This window comes from Acomys minous (genome assembly GCF_964271855.1).
Source record: "Acomys minous genome assembly, chromosome: 13".
Classification (NCBI taxonomy): Eukaryota; Metazoa; Chordata; class Mammalia; order Rodentia; family Muridae; genus Acomys; species Acomys minous.
In genome coordinates, this window is record NC_140495.1 from 60,579,068 (window position 1) to 60,603,417 (window position 24,350).

The window sequence follows — 24,350 nt, forward strand, 5'->3', positions numbered from 1 at the left end:
ACACCTGAAGAGGGCACCAGATCTCATTATAGATGGCTGTGAGCCACCATGTGTTTGCTGGGAATTGAACTCAGGACCTTTGGAAAGACATGTAATGCTCTTAACCTCTGAGTAATCTCTTCAGCTCTTAAAAACAAAATCTTAAAAAGGAAAAAAACAAAACAAAACACTGGGAATGTGCAAGTAAGGCAACTACAACCAACAAGATGTTAGATTGTTTTCGCTTCTCTTTATCCTTTATGGACTGACCCCCTTCTTGTGTAGGAGCTGAGGGTCCATATTTACCACACTTAACATCTGTTTTCAGGAACATGTTGCAAAATTCTGCCTTATTCCACAGATGGCTCAAGGCAGCCAATAGAAAGTCCAAAGTGGACAAACTGCAGCAAGACCACATACAGAACAGAAGCCAGAAATGTAATATTTTTGTACATTTTATTGTAGTATCTAAAACACCTCAATTTTTAAAGAGCAAAATTAAAATAAACAGTAACAACAAGAGCAAGGGAAAGTAACAGTGAGCAGTGTGGGTAACCGATCCTACAGCCAGGAAGGTGTGATAAGCTTTCCTGCCAGCCAAACCTAGGAGGTAAGCGTGACCAGGGCCTCGCAGCTGCTGCAGAAACATGCTGTGTCTTCTGAGCACAGACTCTTCACTGGAACACTACACTCCGTACAGCAGCCATTTTCCCAAGCCTGTCTACAGGTACCAAACGTCAGCCTGGTAAATGTCTCTGTACAGGTGTGAGGTAGGTAAGCAATGTCAGGGAGGAAGGTGGTAAGGAAGACATTCTGGGTGACTGAACAGTGAAACATAAGCAGCCGAGTTCCTGCTAACCCTGTAGACTTCATCCTGCTCTGGGGAACTGATTAACTCTGAATTATTAGCTGAGAAAAATAAAATGTGTAGTACGACCCTGTGCTTTTGGTTCTGCTACAGCAGCTTGGCCTGTGGGTTCACATAGTTCAAAACAGAAAGGGAAAATGCCAAGGTTCAAAGCAACACTAGCAGATTCAGTTCTGAAATCACCAACCAATGGATCAGAAAGCAAAAGCAGTCAGGACTGCTACCCAACCTCCAGGAGAGGCCAGCCGCAGCCTCCAGCAAACGTGTTGCTCCATTCAGCACAGGCACACACAGCAGTGTGGCCACTGCAGCCTATACCAAATCCTCAGGACCTGGGGACACACCCAACTCTCATGCTGGCGCGGACAACCCTGTCCTACCTTTCACAGCAGGACAGTTCAGGCTTCTCCATTTTTCCCAAGTACCATTCTTGAGGACAAGCCAAATCCAGTTAAGGCATGAAGTAAAAAACCCAGCTGTGATGGGGTCAGGAGGGGAGTCCAAAGCCCCAGAACACAAGCTACAGCTGCACACCAGCTGGGCCGGGGCCCAGGACCCTCAGTACAGCACCTGCTCCTCTTGGCAATACCCTGGTGACAGCTCAGCAGGCAGGCCACTGCCAGTCACTAACGGATCCCGGCCACTGGCACTTGCTGCTGTTTTCGGATCTTGTTGAAGAGTTCCATGTACTGTATCATGGTATCTGCTGGCCCATAGACAGCATCATGTCTGTTCCCAAATACTGTGGGGGCCCCTGGCGTGTGGCTACCGAGAAAACTCTGTAGGAACTCGTGCAGGAGGCTCCAGCAGTCACTAGCCACCACACAAGGGCCATACTCCACCTGGGACAGAAGAACAGACAGCAAAGGTAAGGACAGAGATGAGGCTGGCTTCTTTCCCTCCTGCCACTGCTACCACTGAAAGTCACAAACTGAAAAGATTAGAGAGTGCTGGCCTTGGAGGTCCCTGAGAAGAAACTGTCACTAGGATTCTTCTCTCTACCTAGGATGCTTCCCAGACTCCCTTTCCTCTGGTTTTTACTTTGTGACACATCTAGCTGTGCAGCTCAGGCTCAAACGCACAGTCCTCTGGCTTCTGTCTCTCAAGAGATGAGACTGTCGGCACGTGCCACCACTACAATCAGCAAGACTCTCAACAGCCAAATCCCTAAGCCAAATGCCTTTCAGGGTAGTTCTAAACTAACTTTAAAAAAGTGTGTGTGTGTGTGTGTGTGCGCGCGCGTGTGCGTGCTTTGCTTGCTTACTAAATAATACATTTTCAAAAGCTTATATCTTGTTTTATTGTTTTTTAAAATCTCAATGCTGGACACATGGTAGGTTATGTATGGACTTTCACTCTAAAGCTGTCTACCACCGTACTCCTCGTATGCCATTTTCAATACCTACATATTTAGGTTCAAAGATAAAGGCTATCAGCCAGTAAAGATGTTTGTCAGCAAGCCTTCAAACCTGAGTTGAATCCCCAGGACTCAGATGGTAGGGAGAGAACCGATGGCTCTCATTTCTACACATGCCATGGCATATGCACACCTATACCCACGATAAGTAAGTGTAGTAACTTTTTTTACTAAAAAACAACTATATCAGCTGGATGTGTTGGTGCACACACCTTTAACCCAGCACTCGGAAAGCAGAGGCAGGCGATCTCTGAGTTCCCTGCTAGCCTGGTCTACAAAGCGAGTCCAGGACACCCAGGGCTACATACAGAAGCCCTGTCTTGGGAAAACAAAAAACAAAAAGGAAGCCGGGCATGGTGGCACACACCTTTAATCCCAGCACTCGGGAGGCAGAGGCAAGCAGATCTCTGTGCGTTCAAGGCCAGCCTGGTCTACAAAGTGAGTCCAGGACAGCCAAGGCTACACAGAGAGACCCTGTCTTGAAAAACAAACAACAACAACAATAAAACAAAACAAAAAAGGAAAAAACAAAAACTAGATGAAGGCATCTCATGCACATTACTTGCCCACCAGAAAGCTGATAGATGCCAAAAGGAAAAGTATAGTTTTATCCCACAGCTCTGGGGACATCTCATAAAACATACTGAGGGACATGCAGGCACACGACTGACAGCCTGCCTCCCAAACAACCCTCAGAAAGCTGTCTATCCGGCCCTTCTTGGGAACGGTGGCTGGGCTCGGTATCCTTGCCCCTCTGCTTTCCTTGACCATGCCTTCAATTTCCCAGTAAGTGAGCCCCCTGAGCTAGACAGCCAGGCATGGTAGCACACACCTGTAATCCCAGCACTCAGGAGGCAGAGGCAAGCGAATCACTGTGAGTTTGAGGCCAGCCTCGTCTACAAAAGTGAGTCCAGAACAGCCAAGGCTATACAGAGAAACCCTGTCTTGAAGGAAAAAAAAAAAAGCTAGATGAACCCTGTAGTTGGTTCCTAGCACCCACATGGACTAACAACTTTATAAAATCTTTGACTCCAATTCTGGGCATCAGATGCCCTCTTCTGGCCTCTGTAGGCACTGCAAGCATGTGTACACAGACAATACATGCAGGGAAAATAAATCTAAAACCAAAAAAATCCCTTAGAGAACCAGGCGGCTCACTCCTATAATCCCAGCAAAGTAAGACCATGCCTCAACACATATGCAAACATACATATTGTTTCTTTTTTTCTTTTTTGAGCCGGGGATATAGCATTGTGTTGGTACACTGCTTGCCTAGCAAGCACAAAGGCCTGGTCTGTATCTTCAGCACCATACAGACCACACATGGTGAAATATACCTGTAATTCAGGAGGTACAGACACAAGATTTAGAGTTCAAGCCAAATGAGACTGTCTTAAATAAATAACCTAAGAAAGAGGCTGGCACACTCCCATAATCTCAGCACTCAGGAGTAGAGGAGAGGACCATCGTTTATTATCCTTGGCTACACAGTAAGTTCAAGGCATGAGACATGAATCTGTCCCACAAACCCCCAACAAAAAAATCAGGCAACCAAAAGATCCCTGTGGTAGAGGCAGAAGAGATACTGAAGAGTCTACGTGAACTAAGGGGCTGGGAACACTTCCAGACTCCTTACTGTGCCATCCATAGCATACCCTGCTCGTCCTTCCCCAAGGTCTTACCTCCACAGAGATGCCACGGGCACTGGGCCCCATTGTGACCGTGCCAACCTTCACCAGGAAGTCACAGTACTGGTAGCGGGTCCCCCGGGTCTCAATCTTGCTGGCCTTGGCACTCTGAAAGAAGCCCTTGAGCTTCACCATGAGCACATCGAAGTTGGTGTCGGCAATAAGGCAAGGGCCGTTTTCAAAGAGGGCAAAGCAGCTCAGTGGGTACTCAGAGTTATGCATCACGTACATCAGCTTCCCAGCCTGGCCTGCAAGGGACAGATGGCCCACTCATCATCAGGACTCCCGTCAACACACCCCAGGATGGTCAAGTGTACCACGCCAGGCTAGCTGGCAGCTTGGTACCCTGGCAGTCTGAGATGGGAAAGGATCCTTAAATGACACTACCCTATTCCACAGAAGCTAGGTAACCAGAAAAGCCAGCCAGATTACAGAGGCTAAACATACCTGAAGAGCACCAGAGGGTTCTGGGGGGGGGGGGGGGGTTAGAACAGTTGTATGGTGAGCTCATAAATGCTACTTTATCATAATGATTGACAATCCATAGAGACTTTTGTTTGTTTTGTTTTTTGAGACAGGGTTTCTCTGTGTAGCCTTGACTGTCCTGGACTTGCTTTGCAAACCAGGCTGGCCTTGAACTCACAGTGATCCACCTGCCTCTGCCTCTCTACTGCTAGGATTAAAGACATGCGCCACCACCGCCCGGCCCATAGAGACTCTTATGTGATAGCATCTATAATAAATAAAACTAAGGGCTGGTGGTGCTTGACAATAGGCACTGGCCTAGCCCCACGCTCCAGCCCTAGCTCCTGAAACAGAAGTAACACCACCTGGTATGCCTCTCTGGCCCTTGCCAATGCCTCCTTTGATTTTTGTGGTTTTTTAATTGTTTTTTTTTTTTTTCAAGACAGGGTTTCTCTGTGTAGCCTTGGCTGTCTTGGAACTCGCTCTGTAGCCCAGGCTGGCCTCTGCCTCCCCGGGGCTGGGAGTAAAGGTGTGCGCCACCACAGCCCAGCCTTTTGCCACCTTTGAAATCTAAATGCTCTTACAGAGGCTTTGGATTAGGGAGCCTGTGAATGGCCAGGCTAAGATGTGGGCCACAGTCAAGCTTAGGGAAGGCCTTTACAAAGCTAGCAGTGCCCCCTGCCGGTCAGGGCAGATGTTTGCCAATGTTGAATGTGCTCCCAAAGGTGGCTTGCTTTCCTTAGTTTGTACTTTCTGGTGCTAGATATGGACTCCAGAGTCTTGCACATGCTCAGTCAGCACTCTCCACTGAACAGAGCCAGCCCACTCACTGATTCTACTGGTGTGCGCTCTCTCTCTCTCTCTCTCCTTTTTGAGATAGGGTTTCTCTGTGTAGCCTTGGATAGAACTCAGAGATCCGCCTGTCTCTGCCTCCAGGGTGCTGGGATTACAGGCTTGTGTCACTGTGCCTTGGGTTTTGTTTTGTTTTTGTTTTTTTAAGATAGGGTCTTACTATGTATCTTTGGAGAGTCTGGAACTCTCTATGTGGACTAGACTAGCCTCAAACTCAGAGATCTACAGGCCTCTGTCTCCAGAGGGCTGAGGTTGAAGGCGTACATATACCAGACACTTGGTTCTAATCTCTTCTTTTTCAAACACTTATTTTTGTGTTTCGGTGTGTGTACACACATCATAGCACTCGTGTGGAGGTTAAAGGGCCACCTCCAGGAAGTCAGTTCTCTCCCTGGGTGGGTCCTAGGATCAAACTGAGGTCATCAGACTTGGCCTCAAGTGCCTTTCCCTGCTGAGGCTTCCTGTCAGCTCTTCTACAAGCTTTCTCCAACGAGGGAGAGCTACAGATGTATTTGTTAACATAGGACTTGACAAAACAATGAAACCAAAATTCCCTTTAATACACTACAAGGGAGAACAGATAAGCACACTTTGAAATACTTTCTATACACCTAAAACTATCTTCAAACCCTGCCTGCTGCCCTCCCCTCCTCCACACACCCTCCTTCTAACCCTGCCTGCTGCCCTCCCCTCCTCCACACACCCTCCTTCTAACTTGACGTCCTTCTCTGTTTTTCCTCATTACTCACTGAGTCTAATCTGTCTATATGTACATTGGTATGGGGCCACCATCTTACTCTTTGACAAGGTCTTTCACTGAACCTAGAGCAAAACTGTCTGGGCCAACAAACCCCAGGAATGACCCTCTTGCCTCCACCTTCTCAGGTCTGGGATTAGTCATTTGCTGCTGCACCCAACTTTTTCTTTCTTCCGCCCCCCCCCCCCCCCCCAGCGTCTCACTATATAGCTCTAGCTAGAACTCTGAACTGGAACTCACTATGTAGACTGGGCTGGCCTCGAACTCACAGAGATCCTGCTTCTGCTTCCCAAGTGCTGGGATTAAAGGCCTATGCCACCAGGCCTAACTGCACCCAACTTTTAAAGTGGATTCTAAGGATCTAAACTCAAACTCTTGAACTGACTAGGCCATCTCCCTAGCCCCTAAAGACTTTTTAAAAAATGTACATGTATTTGTGTTGGGGACAGGCACACGTGTGTGACTCAGAGGGAGCACTTGGGAAAGTCTGTTCTCTCCTCACATCATGGGTTCTGGGGATAAAACTCCCGTTGTCAGACTGTGGCAAGTACTTTTATGTCCTGTCATTGTGCTACCCCCCCCCCAAAAAAAAACTTTTAAAAAGATGGTCAGGAGCCCACCACATAAGACAAAAGTGGCTCCAGCCTGTGATCCCAGCACTGAGGAGCTTAGATGGGGATGCAGGGGAGGAGCTACAGAAGGAAGCCTAGTCTCTGAATAGTAAGTACCACACGGCAGCTCATGAGTACTCAAAGATGCTCAGGCAGTACGACTGCCTCAAGTATACGCATATACACACATGAAATAAAAAGGTAGACAAATAAATGCACACGTCTACTCTGAAAACTGAGTGGGAGCTGGGACGACAGCTCAATGAGGACCTGAGTTTTAGTTCCCAACACCCAGGTAAAAGGCCTGCAAGGCTGTACGTGTCTGTGATTCCAGCACTGGGGGGCAGCCAGGTGGATCCTAAGAGTTCCCTGGCCAATAAGCCATCCAAAATGGCAAGTGTCAGTTCAGTGAGAGACGAGGCACAACCAGGCAGAGAACCACAGACCTCACATCCAGTGTCCTTTTCTAGCCTTCACAGGTGTGAGCATGCACAGCTCTTACACTCACATTCAAGTGCATGGCCCCCACCAAAACAAGACAAAAACACAGCAGAAACACCAACACACAAAGAATAAGGCAGTGATAGTTCAGCAGGTAAAGGTGCCTGCTGCCAAGCCCGATAAGCTGTCTGATCCCTGGGGTCCACATGGTGCGAGGAGAGCACAGACTCTGGAAAGATGGAATGTACGAACTTCACACCCATGCCATGACAAACACAACTATGCACGTGTGTACATACACACACACACACACACACACACACACACACGAACTTCACACCCATGCCATGACAAACACAACTACGCATGTGTGTGTACACACACACACACACACACACACACACACACACACACACACGCACGCACAGGAACTTCACACCCATGCCATGACAAACACAACTATGCACGTGTACACACACACACGCACATGAACTTCACACTCATGCCATGACAAACACAACTCTGCACGTGTGTATACACACACACACACACACACACACACACGAACTTCACACCCATGCCATGACAAACACAACTCTGCACGTGTGTATACACACACACACACACACACACACACACACACACACACGAACTTCACACCCATGCCATGGCAAACACAACTACGCACGTGCATACACACACACACAGACACACACAAATACAGAATAAATAAAACGGTCTGGTAATGGTAGTCTTGCCTAGTGTGCATGAAGACCTGGGTTCTACTCCTAGCACCATGTAAAGTGACCGTGGTGATGTACACGATAATCCTAGCGCTAGGGATGAAAGGAGGATCAGAGCAATCATCATCAGCTGCACAGCAAGGGCAAAGCTGGCCTGAGCTACACAAACCTTCTCTCAAAACCTTAATTAGAGGCAGCACTCAGGAGGCAGAGGCAGGTGGATCACTACAGAGTGAGTCCAGGATAGCCAAGACTTCATACACAGAGAGACCCTGTCTCAAAAAACAAAAACAAACACAAAACCTCTAATTAGTACAAAATAAAAATGTAAAAAGGGTGATTACCTGAAAGACCAGAAATCTCAGACTCTAGCATAAGATGAAAGGAGCAAGGAACCTAAAAGGAGGGAGCAGAGGAGGGCTTCTGTCCCACAGGGCAGGGAAGATGGCAGCCTAGCAGAGTTAAGAGTGTCACAAGAGGCTGCATGGCAGTGCTGCACACCTTTAGTGCCAGCACTTGGGAGGCAGAGGAGGCAGATCTTTAAGGCCAGACTAGTCTACAGAGTGAGTTCCAGGGCAGCCATGGTTACACAGAGAAACCCTGTCTCAAAACAACAACAAACACCAACCCCCAAAAAAGAGTGGAACAAGAGGTGGGCACCATAGCTCAGCGGTTCTTCTCACTGACTGTTCTGTCAGAAACTAGAGTTCAGGGCCCAGCCTCCACACTGGGTGGTGCACAGGCCTGTAACTCCAGCTCCAAGGTATCCTATGCTCTCCTTTGGCCTCCAAAAGGCACCATCTACATAAATAGATACAGCCAAGTGTAGTGATGCACTCCTTTAATCCCAGCATTTGGGAGGTGGATCTCTGTGACTTCAAGGACAGAGTTACATAGTGAGACACTGTCTCAAAAAATAAAATAAATAAGTAAAAATGAAGTAAAAAAATTCTTTTTTAAGTGTAGGAAAGAGAGCTGGAGAGATAGCTCAGTGGTTTAAGAGCACTGGTTGTTCTTCCAGAGATCTGGAGCTCAATTCCCCACACCCACATGGTAGTTCACAACTATCTATAATATGATCTGATGCCCTTTTCTGGTATGCAGGTGCACATGCAGATAGAGCATTGCATATTTATTATTAATACATACGATAAGTCTTTAAAATGTAAAAAAAGGAAAGAAGGAACGATGGCAGGCAGGAGTTAGAGTCCAGTGCCTTCCCTGGACTGAACTGCCTCTCTGCTGCCACCTGCTGGACTTAGCAGGCTGTGTACTGACCTCCAGCTCCCAGCCCGTCCTCTGCACTGCCAATTCATACCTCAGTTTAAAACAGCCCTCAGACTCACTCAAAGCTGATCTTAGTCTGTTCTAATTACACGCCTGATTCATACTACAACAAGCTGCACTGCCTTGAAAATTTGAAGAGTAACTAAGGGTCTGTGTGAGTAGGAAGCGGGATTGAACCCAGGGCTTTGCGCATGCTTTCCACATGCTCTACCACTGAGCTCCAACCTTGGGACATTGTTTTTTAATATTTTATTTTTATGTGTATAACTGCTTTGCTTTCATGTATGTCTGTGCACCACTTGCACACCAGTGTCCAAAGAAGGCAGAGGGCATTGGATCCTCTAGGACTGGAGTCACAAATGGCTATGAGCTGCCATGTGGGTGCTGGGAATTAAACCTGGGTCCTCAGGAAGAGCAGCCAGCTGCTGAGCCATCTCTCCAGCCCCTAGACTATTCTTCAGTGAAGAAAGAACTTCTAAAGCCGGACGTGGTGGCGCATGTCTTTAATCCTAGCACTCAGGAGGCAGAGGAAGCAGGCCTGATTTCAAGGCCTGCCTGGTCTACAAAGTGAGTCCAGGACAGCTAGGGCTATTACACAGAGAAACCCTGTCTCAAAACAAAAAACAAACAAACCAAAAAAAAAAAATTAATAAATCCAAAAACAAACAAAAGAAACGGGTGGGGGGAGGAAAAGAGATCGAGCAGTTCCAGCTATTATGAACAAGTTTTGTTTCCCAAGGAAGGCTCTCCTTCACTAGCCCAGGCTGGCCTTGAGCCCAAGTTCAGTTCCCCGCACCCATATCAGGAAGCTCATAACTACCTCTAACTCTAGCTCCAGGGGAATCTGACACCTCTAACCTCCTTAGGCACCCGCACTCATGTGCATATACCCCCACACAGGGGCACAAGTGCATGCACACATACATACACACACTTAAAAAATAAAAACAAATCTTTAAAGAAACCAGTAGGTTCAACTGCAAACTGACCACCATTGTCTAAGACGGAACAAGAATGACTGAATTCACAAACACATTCTGCCTCGTGCAAGACTGTTACCCTTAGCAGAAATGCAAACAGGCGTCAATGAACGCCAAGCTAGGTTCCAACATCTGCTCACAGCATCTACTGACCTTGGCTGCCCAGAGTGGAGGCAGCTGTGTGGTAAGTCTCACAGTCCACACAAAACGTTCCTTGTTTCTCGGCCCCAAGCATCTCCAATTTCCTGGTGAGTAGCTCCACCGTCTGCTGGACACTCTTGCCCTCAGCCACAGGCATCTGGGACACACTGAAAAACAGAACACCAAGTCAGCAGTATCCAGAGCCACATGCTCTGGCTAAGGCACTCAGTCCCCAGCAGGGCTAGGAGTTACTACCTCAGACAACACTCACTCCAATCCCCACCCCTTCAACCTGAGAAAGGAAGAGGCCCACGGTCCCCAAGAGTTCCCGACAGGCAGAGCACAGGGCTCAAGTGTCTCACCCTGGGACAGTAAGCTTTCACCATACCAGCATTCCCGAAGGAAGGCATGTGTGCCAACCTTTAAGTGATCAAGCTAGGTAGTACAGCAGGTTCATGCTGCCAACCTGACAGAATCGCTGCTTGTCAATAATCCCCGATTATTTGTGGGAGACAAGGTCTCATAGTGCAGCCAAAGCTGACCTGGAGTTCACTACATTAGCCCAAGCTGATCTCACACTTTTAACAATCCTTCTGCCACTCGCCCTCCCATGTGCTGGAATTACAGGAGTGCACTTGGCTGAGACCTATTTCTTCAACTGTGAATAAAAAATAACAGCGATGGCATTTAACTGTATGAAAAAGTCAAAACAAAACAAAAAAAAAGATAAAGTTGGGCGTGGTGGCGCACGCCTTTAATCCCAGCACTCGGAGGCAGAGGCAGTTGGATCTCTGTGAGTTCGAGGCCAGCCTGGGCTACAAAGAGAAACCCTATCTCAAAAAGCCAAAAAGAAAACAACAACAACAACAACAACAAAAAACCCTTGTGTTACTTTATGATCAATTAGGTAAATCTATCAATGGAGAGCCAGAAAGTTACCAAAAACTGACACTGTTGACACAAATTCTGGGATTCTGAGAAAGCTGAACCCATACTGTAGGCAAGGAGCCTCTTCCCAGCGACTGCCTTCTCTGTACAAAGAAGCCCTGGTGGACAGGCACTGGCGGAACTCTCCTGCAATCCCGGGATGCAGGGGGCAGAAGCAGGTGGTTTTAAGTCACATAGCCTGGGTTACACCTCGCCTATTTAAGTGCTGATATTTTGGAATAAATGCTCCAGAAAGCATGGTGCTGGGATCTTACCTACCACATCTTTTAATAAATTAGACTTAAAACATGTTTAAGATAAAAGTAGATCCAAACGGGCTCAAACACGTAGGAAGTGGCTTGTCAATAGTTAATGTGCCTGGACCCGCATCTCCAAACTCCCAAAGGCTCCTTCCCCTTCCTTCTGTCACTAGACCCAATAATTTAAAGTGGCCAATTCAAAGTCAGGCTGTTATAACTGAAAGCAAAATATAAAAGCCATCTTCTCAGAGGGGCGTGATGGCGCACGCCTTTAATCCCAGCACTCGGGAGGCAGAGGCAGGTGGATCACTTTGAGTTCGAGGCCAGCCTGGTCTACAAAGCGAGTCCAGGACAGCCAAGGCTACACAGAGAAACCCTGTCTCAGAAGTCATCTTCTCGCGCTCTTTTTATCCCTGCCTGCATTTTAACTCCTAGGCTAGAAACCTTATTTCCAACCTTTGGGTTGGAAGAAAGAGAAGGTACAACTGCTGGCGGGGTCTTTGGGATGACGTGCTCGCTTTGCCAAAGGGGTGCGTCTGGGGAGGAAGAAGCCCCCACACGGTGTCCCCTGATCCACACAACCCGAGGACATCATGGTCAGCCCTCGAGGAACCTAGAACCTCGGTCACAATCCCACCTCCCGGGCCACTATAGGCCCAAATGGCCTTCACGACCCCAAGCTCCGCCCCACAGAAGCCCTTGAGGTCCTACCAAGTCACTCCCATGGCGTAGGGTCAAAAGGTGGCACTCCCAAATACTCGAACTCAGAGAATCTAGACGTGCACAGGAAGGGTAGCCACCTAACATAAAAACCGGTCGTAGACGGGGCTCCGGAAGTACGTCAATAATAAGCGCCACGGCGGCACGCCCACAGGAAAGGAGCTTCTCGGGATACTCCAGCGGTTGATACTCTAGTACGTCATCGGTCCGGCTCCTCCCCAAGGCGCGCAGCACTTTCACAGGACACTCTAGGCTACTTTCATGAATTCTAGAAAAGGTGACTCGGACATCTATCTCTTCCGGACAGATTACCTGAGAATTTGGGGACTCCAGCTCCAGGCCCCGGAGCATTCCGAGAGATGATGGTACATGATGAACTTCCGGCCTCCGAACGCTCGGGGGCACTGTGATCTCTCAGCGACCTCGCGCCCAGAATACAAGGCGCAAGCGCAGTCTCGGCTTTGAGCCGGCTTCGCACGTGTAAAGCTTGTGGGCAAGCTTTTTGAGAAAAATGCCCAAATTCAAGGTGGCCCGTGGGGCCGGCAATCAGGAGAAGCATGCACCTCTGGCTGAGCAGATTCTGGCTGGGAACGCAGTGCGCGCGGGGACCCGAGACAAACGGCGGGGACGCGGGGTCGAAGAGGAAGAAGAGTACGTGGGACCCCGGTTGAGCAGACGGATTTTGCAGCAAGCCCGGCAGCAGCAGGAGGAGCTCGAGACGGAACATGGGACTGGAGAGCGACCGGCAAAGCCGCGAGAACGCGCCACGAGGCTGGGTAAGTGACACGGTTGGAGTGGTGGGTTGGGCCGGGTTGACACAGTCCGGATGGACACTGGGTTGGAATTAAAAAGAACAGGCGGCTTGGCTTTGCTGCGTGGTCCTTCACCTCCACCCCAGGCTTCCCGAACCCAGTTAAGCCAACAGAAAGTGATCTCTCACACCAAGTTCTAGCATGCGCGTTTGAAGTATTTGTGGGCTGCCTGCGTAATGCTTTGAACTGTACTGCGTTTAAGCAGCTGATACAGAAATAAGATGTTCGTCCCTCCGGTTAGCGCCGGAACGTTAAATTGATAATTAGAGCAATATATTCCAGCCAGGAACGTCGATACTCGCCTGTAATCCCAGCACTCGAGGAGTTAAGGCAAAACAAGGCCTTCTTGGCTACATAGGAAGTTCCAGTTCAGCCTGAGCTACATGGTATAGCCCTGTCCTGCGAGAGAGGGAAAGAGAAAATACTCCTTTTTTTTTTTTTAGGCTTATTTACTATTTATGCAGTATTCTGCTCGAATGTGTGCCTGCACACCAGAAGAAGGCACTAGATTCATTATAGATGGTTGGGAACCACCATGTAGTTGCTGGGAATTGAATTCAGGACCTTTGGAAGACCAGACAGTGCTCTCAACCTCCAGCCCGATGATAATCTTATTAAAAACAAAAACAGGCCGACATTAATTCTGTAAGGCAGGTGTCCCAGATTCCATACCCTTGTAAGACCTGAAAAAAAGCAAACAGGAAAGTGATAGGAGAAAGGAAACAGTGTTGTTTTGGTGTTTCTCAGTGTAGCTTTGGCTAGCCTGGACTCGCTTCGTAGACCAGGCTGACCTGGAACTCACAGAGATCCGCCTGCCTCGGCCTCCCCAAGTGCTGGGATTACATTTTTATTTTATTTGTCTTAAAAGCAGTATTGACATAATTGAATATGGCTTCATTGTGCCCCCCCCCCGTTTGGTTTTTCGAAACAGGGTCTCTCTGTGTAGCCTTGGCTGTCCTGGACTCACTTTGTAGACCAGGCTGGCCTCGAACTCACAGCGATCTGCCTACCTCTGCCTCCCAAGTGCTGGGATTAAAGGCGTGCGCCACCAGGCCCGGCCTTCTTTGTTGTTTTTAAATGGAGGATCGTGGAGCCCAGATGGCCTCAAACTGTATGTGGATGAAAATGACCCTGCACTCCTGATCTTGCCTCTTTCCAAGTGACAGCATAATAGGAGTTTGATACCACACCAACCCTTTAAAACTTTTTTTTTTTTTAATTATGAAACTGGGTCTCCTTAAGTTGTTAATCCTGGACTTGAACTTGCTGTGTGACCAAGGCAGGCCTTAAGCTTCTGGTCTTCCTGTGGAGCTAGCAGCAAATTCCACTTTGAAACCATCTATTTGATGACTACTTCCAGCTTTTTCCCCCCACAAAGCTCTTCCAGGGAACCCACATCTTTCTACCCAGCTGTCTACCTGACATCACCACATTGAAGACTATTTATCTCTAGTTTGCTGTGTCTGAGACAGAAATTATGACTTCTTTCCCAAACCTGCTCTCACCTTGCTCCGTGGAGTCTGTCAGCACATTAGCCTTCCACTGTTCAAGGCACAGTGTGGCCGCTCCTCTTTCTCTCTCCACATCCGATTTGTCAGTAAATCCTGATGGCTTTGTCTTAAGATTATATCCAGAGCCAGACCACTCTCCATTAACTTGGAACATCCTCCTTTTAAGCTACCACAATCTCTTCCCTGAATCACCATGGTGGCATCCTAATTGTATTCTGTATCCTCTGTGGTCCGTTCAATAGCTAGAGGTCAGTGGCACCCTGTCTGGTGTGCCTCTGTTCGGGGTCTGCCCACCAGCTAGGGCTGCTGAAGTCCGTGCTTTGAAAGCATGAGGCCCTTCTTTCCCTCCATAGCAGCTTGTAATCCCAGAGGTAGGGTGGCAGTTCCGGGGGCAGCCAGTCCAATCAGCTAACCTCAGGTCCCAGCCAGACCCTCCATGGCCAGCATGGCGTCATACACAACAGACGAAGCACCTAGCCCACAAGTGTCAGCGTCCGTCTCCTCACCTCTCTTCCCTATTTGTTTCACAGCACTTGTCTTCCTTTGCTTGTTGACAAATCTTTATTTCGTGTGCGTGTGCGAGGCGTGATGGGTGTGTAGAAAACAGGAAAACTCTCAAGAATTGGTCCTCAACTCTTTATAGTACTTGTTCTTGCCGAAAACCTGAGTCTGGTTCCCAGTGTTCACTTGGCAGAGCACAGCTGTCTGTAACTCCAGTTCCAGGGGACCAGCTGCCCTCTTCTGACCTCTTTGGGCACCAGGCACACTCATACACATAAAATACAATAAATAAAACTAAAACAAACAAGAAAACCTTGGTTCTCACTGGACATGCTTTGCATACTCTCCTGAGCACTATATACACAATACACGCTTAATTCACTTCTGTAGCAGATGACCTGTTGTTGTGTAATTTCAGCTCCTTTGATTTGTTAGACTCTTTCCCGGGTGCCTTGCCAGCTATGTGTGGTGTTCCCAAAGTCAGCCAGGTGTGCTGGCACATGACTTTAATCTCAGCACTTAGGAAGCACAAGCAGCCAGATCTCTATGTTTGAGCAAGTCTCATGACAGCCAAGGCTACAAGGTCAGACCCTGTCTCTCAAAAAAAAAAAGTCAGGGTTCAGTGTTAAGCATTGTGGTTCGTGTTTGTGATCCCAACACTTGGGAGGTGGAGACATGAGGCCCAGGGATTCCAGGTCATGCTTGACTACGTAAGTCAGTGGTTTAACTGTGTTGTTGGGTGGAGTCTGAATGCCACTGCCAGCCTTTGGCTTTATGCTTCCTTTCTGGCTCTGGCTCCTTAATGCCCAACACTTAATATCAAAGTCCTTTTCCAGGATATGGATCATACTCCTGCTCCCAGATCTCTCACACAAAGCCTCCTCAACCTCCATCCTCATCTTAGTGCCTGTGGTACATCCTGCCTCTACCATGGTTTCAGTTTTAGCACATGATGCAGCTCTTTTGTACAAGCAACACAGCGGGGAAGAAGGCGCAGTCGGGATCAGGACTAACTGCTATGGGCACATTAGCTCTTCTGCCCCAATTTGAATTCAGTATAATGATCTTGAGGTTATCTGGACTAACAAGGTTACACATTCATAGTATAGGATGGGTCCTCATAGATCAATGAGGATGGCAAGTCAACCATTATTTACTGGCATCACTTTATCCCAAGTCTCTGGGGACAGAAAGATAGTTCGCAGCTCTCTCTGTCCTTCCTTGTGCTCAAGTGCATAACTGGCCCCCTCGGCATGCAGTACACGGCTGCCCAGCATGCTCATCGCTTCATCTGCCTTCTTTCAGGCGTGCCACAGGATGGATCTGATGAGGAGGATGAGGAATGGCCCACCCTGGAGAAGGCGGCCAAAATGACCGTGGTGGACCACCAAGCAGAGGTAGTCGTGGACCCTGAAGACGAACGTGCCATCGAGATGTTCATGAACAAGAACCCTCCCGCCAGGTAAGGCTGGAAAGGTGGAAAGTTCCCACAGAGCACAGCGTTTGGGCTGAGTGTTGCCTGCCAGCAGTGGACCTTCTGAACGGCACTGACCCAGACTCAAGCTGTCTGCCCCTTTGCCTGCCTGAACTGGAACTTCCTGCGTTACCCATCTCCGTTTTGCATTGGGGGATCCGTCTGTTGCATTTGTTCTTGGGCTGTTCCTCTTCTATCTTAGGTCTCCTTTAATTCGGGGCTTTCAGTCTCTGGTGTTTGGGCTGGATAACTTTTTGTTTGTTTGTTTGTTTGGAAGCCAAACCCTGAGGATCTTTAGCAGCTATCTCTGATATCTCCCCCTCGAGATACCAGTTGTGAACAAATATTCGAGGAATTGCCAAGTGTCCCCAGAAGGGTAAAACTGTCGCCAGGTAGAAGAGCCACAGATTTATCCCTGGCTATTATAAATGCTACTTCCAAATGTGCGGGTATTTAGGCTGCCTGTGGTCAGGTTCTTTTTGTTGTCTGCTTTTGGTTTTTTTGAGACAGGGTTTCTCTGTGTAGCCCTGGCTGTCCTGGACTCACTTTGTAGACCAGGCTGGCCTCGAACTCACAGAGATCTGCCTGCCTCTGCCTCCTGAGAGCTGGGATTAAAGGTGTGCGCCACCACTGCCTGGCTTGTGGTCAGGCTCGTGAGCAGGTGTACCTGGCCCAGGGGAGAAGAGTGAGTCCAGGGCAAAGGGCCTCACCCAGTTTACTCTTTAGAGTGTGCTGTAGTCCGTCTCTTACCATTAGCAGTAATGTGAGATGCAGAGTGGCTTGAGGACACAGAGTGGAGAAGAGGCCGCCAGGATGGATGTCTGACAGAAGCGAGTGTGTGGCCCGGGTGCCTGTCCCCCAAGGGGCTCTCAGGCAGCACCTCGTATCTGCTGTCTCGTGATTCTGACAGACTGAGCAGAATGTTTTCTGCACTTTGCAATAAGTAAGCAACAAGGTGGTTGAAAAGGCAGCTGGGGCATTCTGAGCACTGGCTGCTGGCATTTTCAGAAACCAGGCCAGGGTCATTGGGACCACAGCTGTCAGGCCGTGTAATCTAGGGTACATTGAAGGTACTGCGAAACACCCAAACTGGGAGATGAAAGGCTTCAGTCTCACCCTTTCCCCATAAAACCTTGAGGCCTTGGTGAGTTGTCAACCTCCGAGCATCAGTCCCCACATCTGTGTCTAGGAAATAAAAGCACCTCCCACTAGTGTCATGCAGACCGTAAGACACAGATCCAGGGAATCTATTCAGTGCTGCCTGACACAGAAAAAGGTAGCAGAGAAACTTTTTTTTCTTTGTGGTGGTGTAGGCTAGAACCTCATCCATGAAAGGCAAGTTCTGTGTGAGTGAATAACAGCCCCAACTGAGGACAATTTTAAGTACATCTCAGTGGCCTCTAAAGATGCCATTAGCAGACCACAACCTACTATGGTGGTAGTTTGTTAAAAAACTTTTTTAGAGGCTGGAGAGATGGCTCAGTGGTTAAGAGCGCCGCCTGCTCTTCCAGAGGTCCTGAGTTCAATTCCCAGCAACCACATGGTGGCTCACAACCATCTATAATGTAATCTGATACCCTCTTCTGCAGATAAAGCACTCATATGCAATAAATAAAATAAATAAATCTTCGAAAACAAAACAAAACACTTTTTTTAGCCAGGCATGGTGGGCACATGCCTTTAATCCCAGCACTCAGAGGCAGGCTGGCCTCGAACTCAGAGCAATCTGCCTGACTCTGCCTCCTGAGTGCTGGGATTACAGGCATGCGCCACCACGCCCAGCTGTTGTAGCCTTCTTAATGGATCAAGCTACCTGGAGTCTTGGCAGGTAGTGGAGATGTGTGGCACACCCACGAGGCCAGAGCTCCAATTAATGTATTATTTGGTTGGTTGGTTTTTTGGGACAGGTTTCTCCGTGTAGCCCTGGCTGTCCTGGAACTAGCCCTGTAGACCGGGCTGGCCTTGAACTCATAGACCTGCCTGCTTCTGCCTCCCAAGTGCTGGGATTAAAGGCATGCACTACCACCACCTGGCTCAGAACTCCAGTTTGTACTTAAGGGTGCTCCCCCTTCCGCCCACAGTGCTTGGTGTGCTTGAGGTAGGCAGCCCTCACTACGTGCTGGCTCTGGACTGACAGTTCCGAGGGGTGCACAGGCAGTCTTTCATTTAACCCTTCAGTTAACTGTACAAGGTAGTCCTTTACTGTCACCACTTTACAGCTGAGGAAACTGAGGCACAGAGGAGTAAAGTGACAGGCCCAATACGAGACAGGGGATAGAAGAAGCAGGACTGACACCTGAACAGAACTGACCTCAGAGTCCAAGGCCTTAACCTCCTCCCCACTGCTCACTTTGCCTTAGATGGCAGAGGCATTCGGGTCCTTTGCTCTCTGCAGCAATTGGTGGTGGCTAAATGGACACAGAGGAGCTGAGGCTGCAGAGTCATCCTGGCAGGGCAGGGTTTGTGATGTGCTCACTCCTGGCAGCACATAGACTAACACTGGAACAATAACAGAGACTAGCATGGCACCTCTGCAAGGATGATGTGCAAGTGTGTGAGGCATTCTTGATTTGATTGGGGATGTTATGTGACTCTCCTGTTAAAAAATGATTAATATTTAATGTTGAATTATTATTTTAGTAAAATCAGCGGTTACTCCTTAACCAGCTTTATACCCAAATAACCACACAGAGAGCCTGGGATCTATGTGATTAGCCTAGAGCACAATGCTGCACAGTAATTACTCCATCCTCAGTCTCCGTGCTCCAGTTCTGATTTCCCACTTTATACTTGGCTTTTTACTCATAGCCTAGGTCTGGCTCATTCCTCCTTGTGGCTCCGTCCTCTCCTTCCTTCTCTTTTCCTCCCCTGGATCAAGATGTCCCACTCTATTCTCTGTTATTGCTCAGCATTGGCTAGTTTGTTTTTATTGGCAACACAGAGAACAAATAAATGGTGACTACATGTTTACACAAACTTGAATCAGGAGAATAAGCATCACAATGCAATATCCTGATTGATCCAGAGAGTGGGGTAGAGAAATCAGCATTTGAATGAACAAGGGTAAACTGTACCCAGTCCACAAGAACATTATGCCAACATCTCTCCTTTTTTCCTTTGAGACAGGATCTTACTCTAGTCCTGGCTGGCCTGGATCTCCCTATGAAGACTACCACGCTGGCCTTAAACTCACAGAGAGCTACCTGCCTCCCGTTGGGATTAAAGGTTTATGCCGCCACGGCTGGCTTTCTTTTTAATAAACAGGAACCAGGCAGTGGTGTTGCACGCCTTTAATCCCACGCCTGGGAGGCAGAGGCAGGCAGATCTCTGAGTTCGAGGCCAGCCTAGTCTGCAAAGTGAGTTCCAGGGCAGCCAGGGGTACACAGAGAAAAACCAAAAAGTAAATCCCTGAAGAGGGTGAGGGGATTTTAGAGTTCTGTGGGAAGTGACCCTTGCCCTTCCCGCTCCTCCTCCTGTCTCCTTAGACGCACCCTGGCCGACATCATCATGGAGAAGCTGACTGAAAAGCAGACAGAGGTGCAGACTGTCATGTCGGAGGTGTCAGGCTTCCCTATGCCGCAGCTGGATCCCCGGGTCCTGGAAGTCTACAGAGGAGTTCGGGAGGTGAGAGCTAAGAGGGTGGACGTGGTGGGATGTCCTGACAGGAGGGTGGGCTTTCACCCATGGCCTCTGCCAAATAAGCCGTGGTGACCAAGGACAGGATTGGGACAGGGTCGGGTCTTGTGCTGCCCCCTACTGACCCTGGGAGTCCACTAAACTCTGGTCACAAGAAGAATGAGTCTTTCTGGATTGTTTGGAAGATAAGTGAGGCTGTGCAAAAGACAGGGACAGGGGCCTAGGACCTCAACTATGGATGTTGATTTTGCTTCCCTTGTCCCCAGGTATTATCGAAGTACCGCAGTGGGAAACTGCCCAAGGCTTTTAAGATCATCCCTGCACTGTCCAACTGGGAGCAAATCCTCTATGTCACTGAGCCTGAGGCCTGGACTGCAGCTGCCATGTATCAGGCCACCAGGTGGTATAGATGGACCAGGATGGCTGATGTGTGGGGCAGGGGTGGGGTGTGCAGGCTCTGCCTGCCTCAGCCCTTCCATTGACCCAGGGCTCTCTGCCTTAACTTTTACTCTTGGATTTCCGGCACCGAGTCCTGTGGTAGACTTCAATGAGAAGAGCTTTTAGCTTCCATGATACCGCCCTGGTGTGGGAAGGTAGCTTGAGACTTCTGGTCCTCCAGGTGATCCCAGGTTCCTCATGCTGGGGAAGGAGAGCAAGCAGCTGAGTAGCCAGCACGGACTGGCCTGGGGAGTAGCTCAGGGTGCCTCACTTAAATAATGCACACAGGGCCACAGGCTCCAGCACCACACTTAAGAAAAACAACCAGTGGCCGGAGAGATGGCTTGGCGCTTAAAAGCACTTGTTCCCGAGTACCTGGGCTCGATTCTCAGCCACCCATGTGGTGACTCACAACCATCTCTAGCTCCAAGAGATCTGATTTCTCCCCTGGCCGCCATGGGCACTGGACAATATATGGTGCGCAGGCGTACATGCAGGCAAAATACATACAGACATAAAATAAACTAAACACTAGAAGGACAAGTCCCACATACCCCTCTGAAATGTGTCTTAGTATAAAACCTCCTGCTTGTACCGCCCACGGTGAGGCTCAAGGGCCAGGCTCTCTTGTGACTCGCAAACTCCCACCTGCTAGGATTTTTGCCTCTAACCTGAAGGAGCGTATGGCACAGCGCTTCTACAACCTTGTCCTGCTTCCCCGAGTGCGAGACGACATTGCTGAGTACAAGCGACTCAACTTTCACCTCTACATGGCACTCAAGAAGGCCCTGTTCAAGCCTGGAGCCTGGTTCAAAGGTAAAAACCCAGAAGCAGGGATGTAAGGGGGCGCCAGAGCTCTCGCTTGGTGAAGGGCACTTCACTTCCCTCACCTCAGACTAAAAGTCACTGCATCTAACTCTGCCTAGGAATCCTGATCCCACTGTGTGAGTCTGGCACCTGTACCCTCCGAGAAGCCATCATCGTGGGCAGCATCATCACCAAGTGCTCCATCCCTGTGCTGCACTCCAGGTAGTGTGGTGAGGTGGAGGAGGGCTGGTCAGCAGAGAGCCATGTAGTGGGGGGTGCCAGAGCTTGGGCACGAGTGAGCTATGATCACCCAGGGGCTGCGGCTTGTGTAAGCCAGTGGGTGTGCGGTTACTCCCAGGATAGAAGGTCTTGACGAGCGGGAGCCTAGGACCTGGTACATAGGAAGTGCTCAGTAAGTAGTGGAGTGATGGCATGAGTGAGCAGACTCTCAGGAGGAGCGTGTGATAAAGGTGGGAATGGCGAGGCATTTGGACACGCCTGTAGTTGAATACAGAGACTGCTTACTCTCCAGGCCAGAGGCAGGGCTGCGGGGAGGATGTATAGACATGGTGGAGAATCTCAGGAGAGTGGTAATGCATGGCTGACACCCTTGTGAGTGCTGTAGGTAAGCGTCAGTGTGGGGAGGAGCCTTCCCAGCATCCCTCCCGTGGCCCATAATTCCACCTTCCCTCTCAGTGCGGCCATGCTGAAGATCGCAGAGATGGAATACAGCGGTGCCAACAGCATCTTCCTGCGCCTGCTGCTGGATAAGAAGTACGCGCTGCCCTACCGGGTGCTGGATGCCCTGGTCTTCCATTTCCTGGGCTTCCGGACAGAGAAGCGCCAGCTGCCTGTGCTCTGGCACCAGTGCCTTCTGACATTGGCACAACGCTACAAGGCTGACTTGGCCACAGAACAGAAGGAGGCCCTCCTGGAACTGCTTCGCCTGCAGCCCCACCCACAGCTGTCCCCTGAAATCAGGCGTGAGCTTCAGAGTGCAGTCCCCAGAGATGTGGAAGACGTTCCTGTCACCATGGAATGAGAACAGTCACCTGTCTTGGTCCAGGGGACATGGGAGGACCCCAAGTGGTGGCCCAAGATGTAAAGACCTAGGTCAAGGTGCTGAAGGGTTACCATGGCATCTGTGGCTCCAGTTCTGGGCAGGGAGGACTCAATCTGGCTTTGGCTTTCTCTGCCATTCTAGGCTTTGGTCCCTGCTCACTGGAAGCTAACTGAAGTTACCCCAGCTCAACACCCCCCACAACCCTGCTGTCACGTGGTCTAAGGACTGCTCTCTGCAGTTACTGTATCAGCTGACTGGTTTGTGGATAAAACAGGCAGTTATTTATTGGAACGTTTGTATTTTGGTACAACCCCTGGAGGCTCCTGCCTCTCCCTATAGCTAGAGGTGGGGGGTCTCTTGTGGCTCCCTGTGGCTCTTCTCTGTTCCCAGTTCAGAGGAGTGGGTTCTTAGTTTCCACAGAAGCCTCATCCTACCCCTTAGTTGGACAGGTTGTCTTTTTTTGTCTTTGTTTTTGGAAACAGGGTTTCTCTGTGTAGCCTTGGCTGTCCTGGACTCACTTTGTAGGCCAGGCTGGCCTTGAACTCACAACGATCTGCCTGCCTTTGCCTCCCAGAGTGCTGGGATTAAAGGCGTGTGCTACCACACCTGGCCAAGGTTGTCTCTTTAGACTCTGCTTCCCTTATTCTCTGCAAAGAGGAAGTTGTGTGTGTGTGCACGCCCTGCTCACCTTTGACATGGCATCCGGTCATGGGCTGCTTTGGGGACCACCAGCCTCTGCTACCATAGAGCTGTCCGTTGGGGAGGTAACAGGCTATATGGGAGGAGCAGGCCCATCCTTGAGGACAGTGACACAACAGCAGAGTCAGAAAAGGTCAAGTGTACTTTCCTCCTAGGGTTCTGAGCAACAAAGCTTTAGGTTGGCTGACAGACCCGGTCAGGTGCCTGTGTCTGCCTGACGAATAAGCAAAGAACAGTCTTGGTTGGTTGGTTTGGTTTTGGTTTTTTTGAGACAGGGTTTCCCTGTGTCACTTTGGCTGTCACTTTGTAGACCTGGCTGGCCTGAAACGCAAGAGATCTGCCTGAGATGGCTCAGCCTTTAAAAGGCTAGGCCTGCAGCCTTTCTATTTTTTTTTTAATGGCTTTGGAAATTTTGCCTGTTACTCTGGTTGCAGCCAGGCACGAATCTTTAAGTTAGAGGCCAGCTGCTGCTAGCTAGTCAGTAACACCCTGCCTCGCCATGGTAGCGGCGAACACTGCATCACTGCTGACTGGCTGGAGGCATCCTGTCACGCCGCCTTTGCTTCTGAAAAAGTGCATCTGTTCCAGTCCAGTTTGCGTAGCTGGAAACAGTTCCAGTCTTGTTTACATGTTAGCTCATCTCCGAAACATAAGGGAAATGCAAGGAAAACTGCACCTGGCTCAGCTACATTACTCCCTATGCTCCCAGCTCTAGCAGTGTGCCTCTTTGCAGTCCTGAGGATGGGAACCAGGCCTGCCGCCTCACTAGGGGAAGTGTTTCCAGCCACACCCTAACCCCATTCATCCGGTTTTGTTTTTTGATGCACATGAGCACTGTGCCTGCATGGCTTCAGATCCTCTGAGGCTGGAGTTACAAATAGTTGCAAGTGCTGAGAATCAAAATTCCAGTTCCCCAGAGTAGCCAGTGCCCTCAGCTGCTGCTCCCACTCCCCATGGATGGTTCTGGAGCAGGATTTTGCCGTGCAGCACAGGCTGGCCTAGTACGTCTTCCTCTGTCCCATGAGTGCTAGCAAAAGATGGCCACCATCCCTGAGTACCTCCAAACTTGTGTGGTTTTACATAAAACTAAAACTGTCCAGTCCTGTTTTCCCATGAGCCCTCTGGGGCATGGTGGCCACTCCTTAGCACTCTAGTTTGTAGAAGTGCAGAGAAAGCAGAAGGCCATGTTGCCTCAGCACTGACTACCTGACCCTTCCAAGAGTGGCACCCCCTCTGCCTGAGACATCTGGCTCGTGTCTCTCCCAGCTCTACA

At 49.4% G+C, this 24,350-nt stretch overlaps 2 protein-coding genes across 3 annotated transcripts; one reads left to right on the forward strand and one right to left on the reverse strand.

Annotated features, from left to right (window-relative positions):
• Positions 1 to 418: 418 nt before the first annotated feature.
• Positions 419 to 12,531, reverse strand: MED20 (mediator complex subunit 20). 2 transcript variants are annotated; one of them, XM_084753033.1, is made up of 4 exons: positions 12,449 to 12,531; positions 10,242 to 10,396; positions 3,947 to 4,200; positions 419 to 1,689 (listed from the first exon to the last, which is right to left on the reverse strand). In XM_084753033.1, the coding sequence occupies exons 1-4, from the start codon at positions 12,505 to 12,507 to the stop codon at positions 1,474 to 1,476; spliced, it is 684 nt and encodes a 227-aa protein (XP_084609159.1). In that variant the 5' UTR covers positions 12,508 to 12,531; the 3' UTR covers positions 419 to 1,473. The 2 variants fall into 2 exon arrangements, with proteins under 2 accessions (XP_084609159.1, XP_084609160.1); XM_084753034.1 differs by lacking the exon at positions 12,449 to 12,531 and adding an exon at positions 12,128 to 12,276.
• Positions 12,532 to 12,647: 116 nt separating this feature from the next.
• Positions 12,648 to 22,983, forward strand: BYSL (bystin like; the record flags this gene model as incomplete). The annotated part of the gene is made up of 7 exons (XM_084753015.1): positions 12,648 to 12,912; positions 16,266 to 16,422; positions 19,920 to 20,058; positions 20,337 to 20,470; positions 21,164 to 21,324; positions 21,435 to 21,537; positions 22,012 to 22,983. 7 exons carry the CDS (start codon positions 12,648 to 12,650, stop codon positions 22,355 to 22,357), a joined length of 1,305 nt encoding a protein of 434 aa, XP_084609141.1. The 3' UTR covers positions 22,358 to 22,983.
• Between the last annotated feature and the right edge of the window lie 1,367 nt (positions 22,984 to 24,350).

Excerpts from the sequence above, each read along its gene's own strand:
- MED20 (XM_084753033.1), bottom strand. The coding sequence starts at position 12,507 with ATGTACCATCATCTCTCGGAATGCTCCGGGGCCTGGAGCTGGAGTCCC. Across the intron at positions 10,397-12,448 it reads TGGAGTCCCCAAATTCTCAG|TGTGTCCCAGATGCCTGTGG; the intron begins GTAATCTGTCCG and ends TCTGTTTTTCAG. Across the intron at positions 4,201-10,241 it reads CTCCACTCTGGGCAGCCAAG|GCCAGGCTGGGAAGCTGATG; the intron begins GTCAGTAGATGC and ends TGTCCCTTGCAG.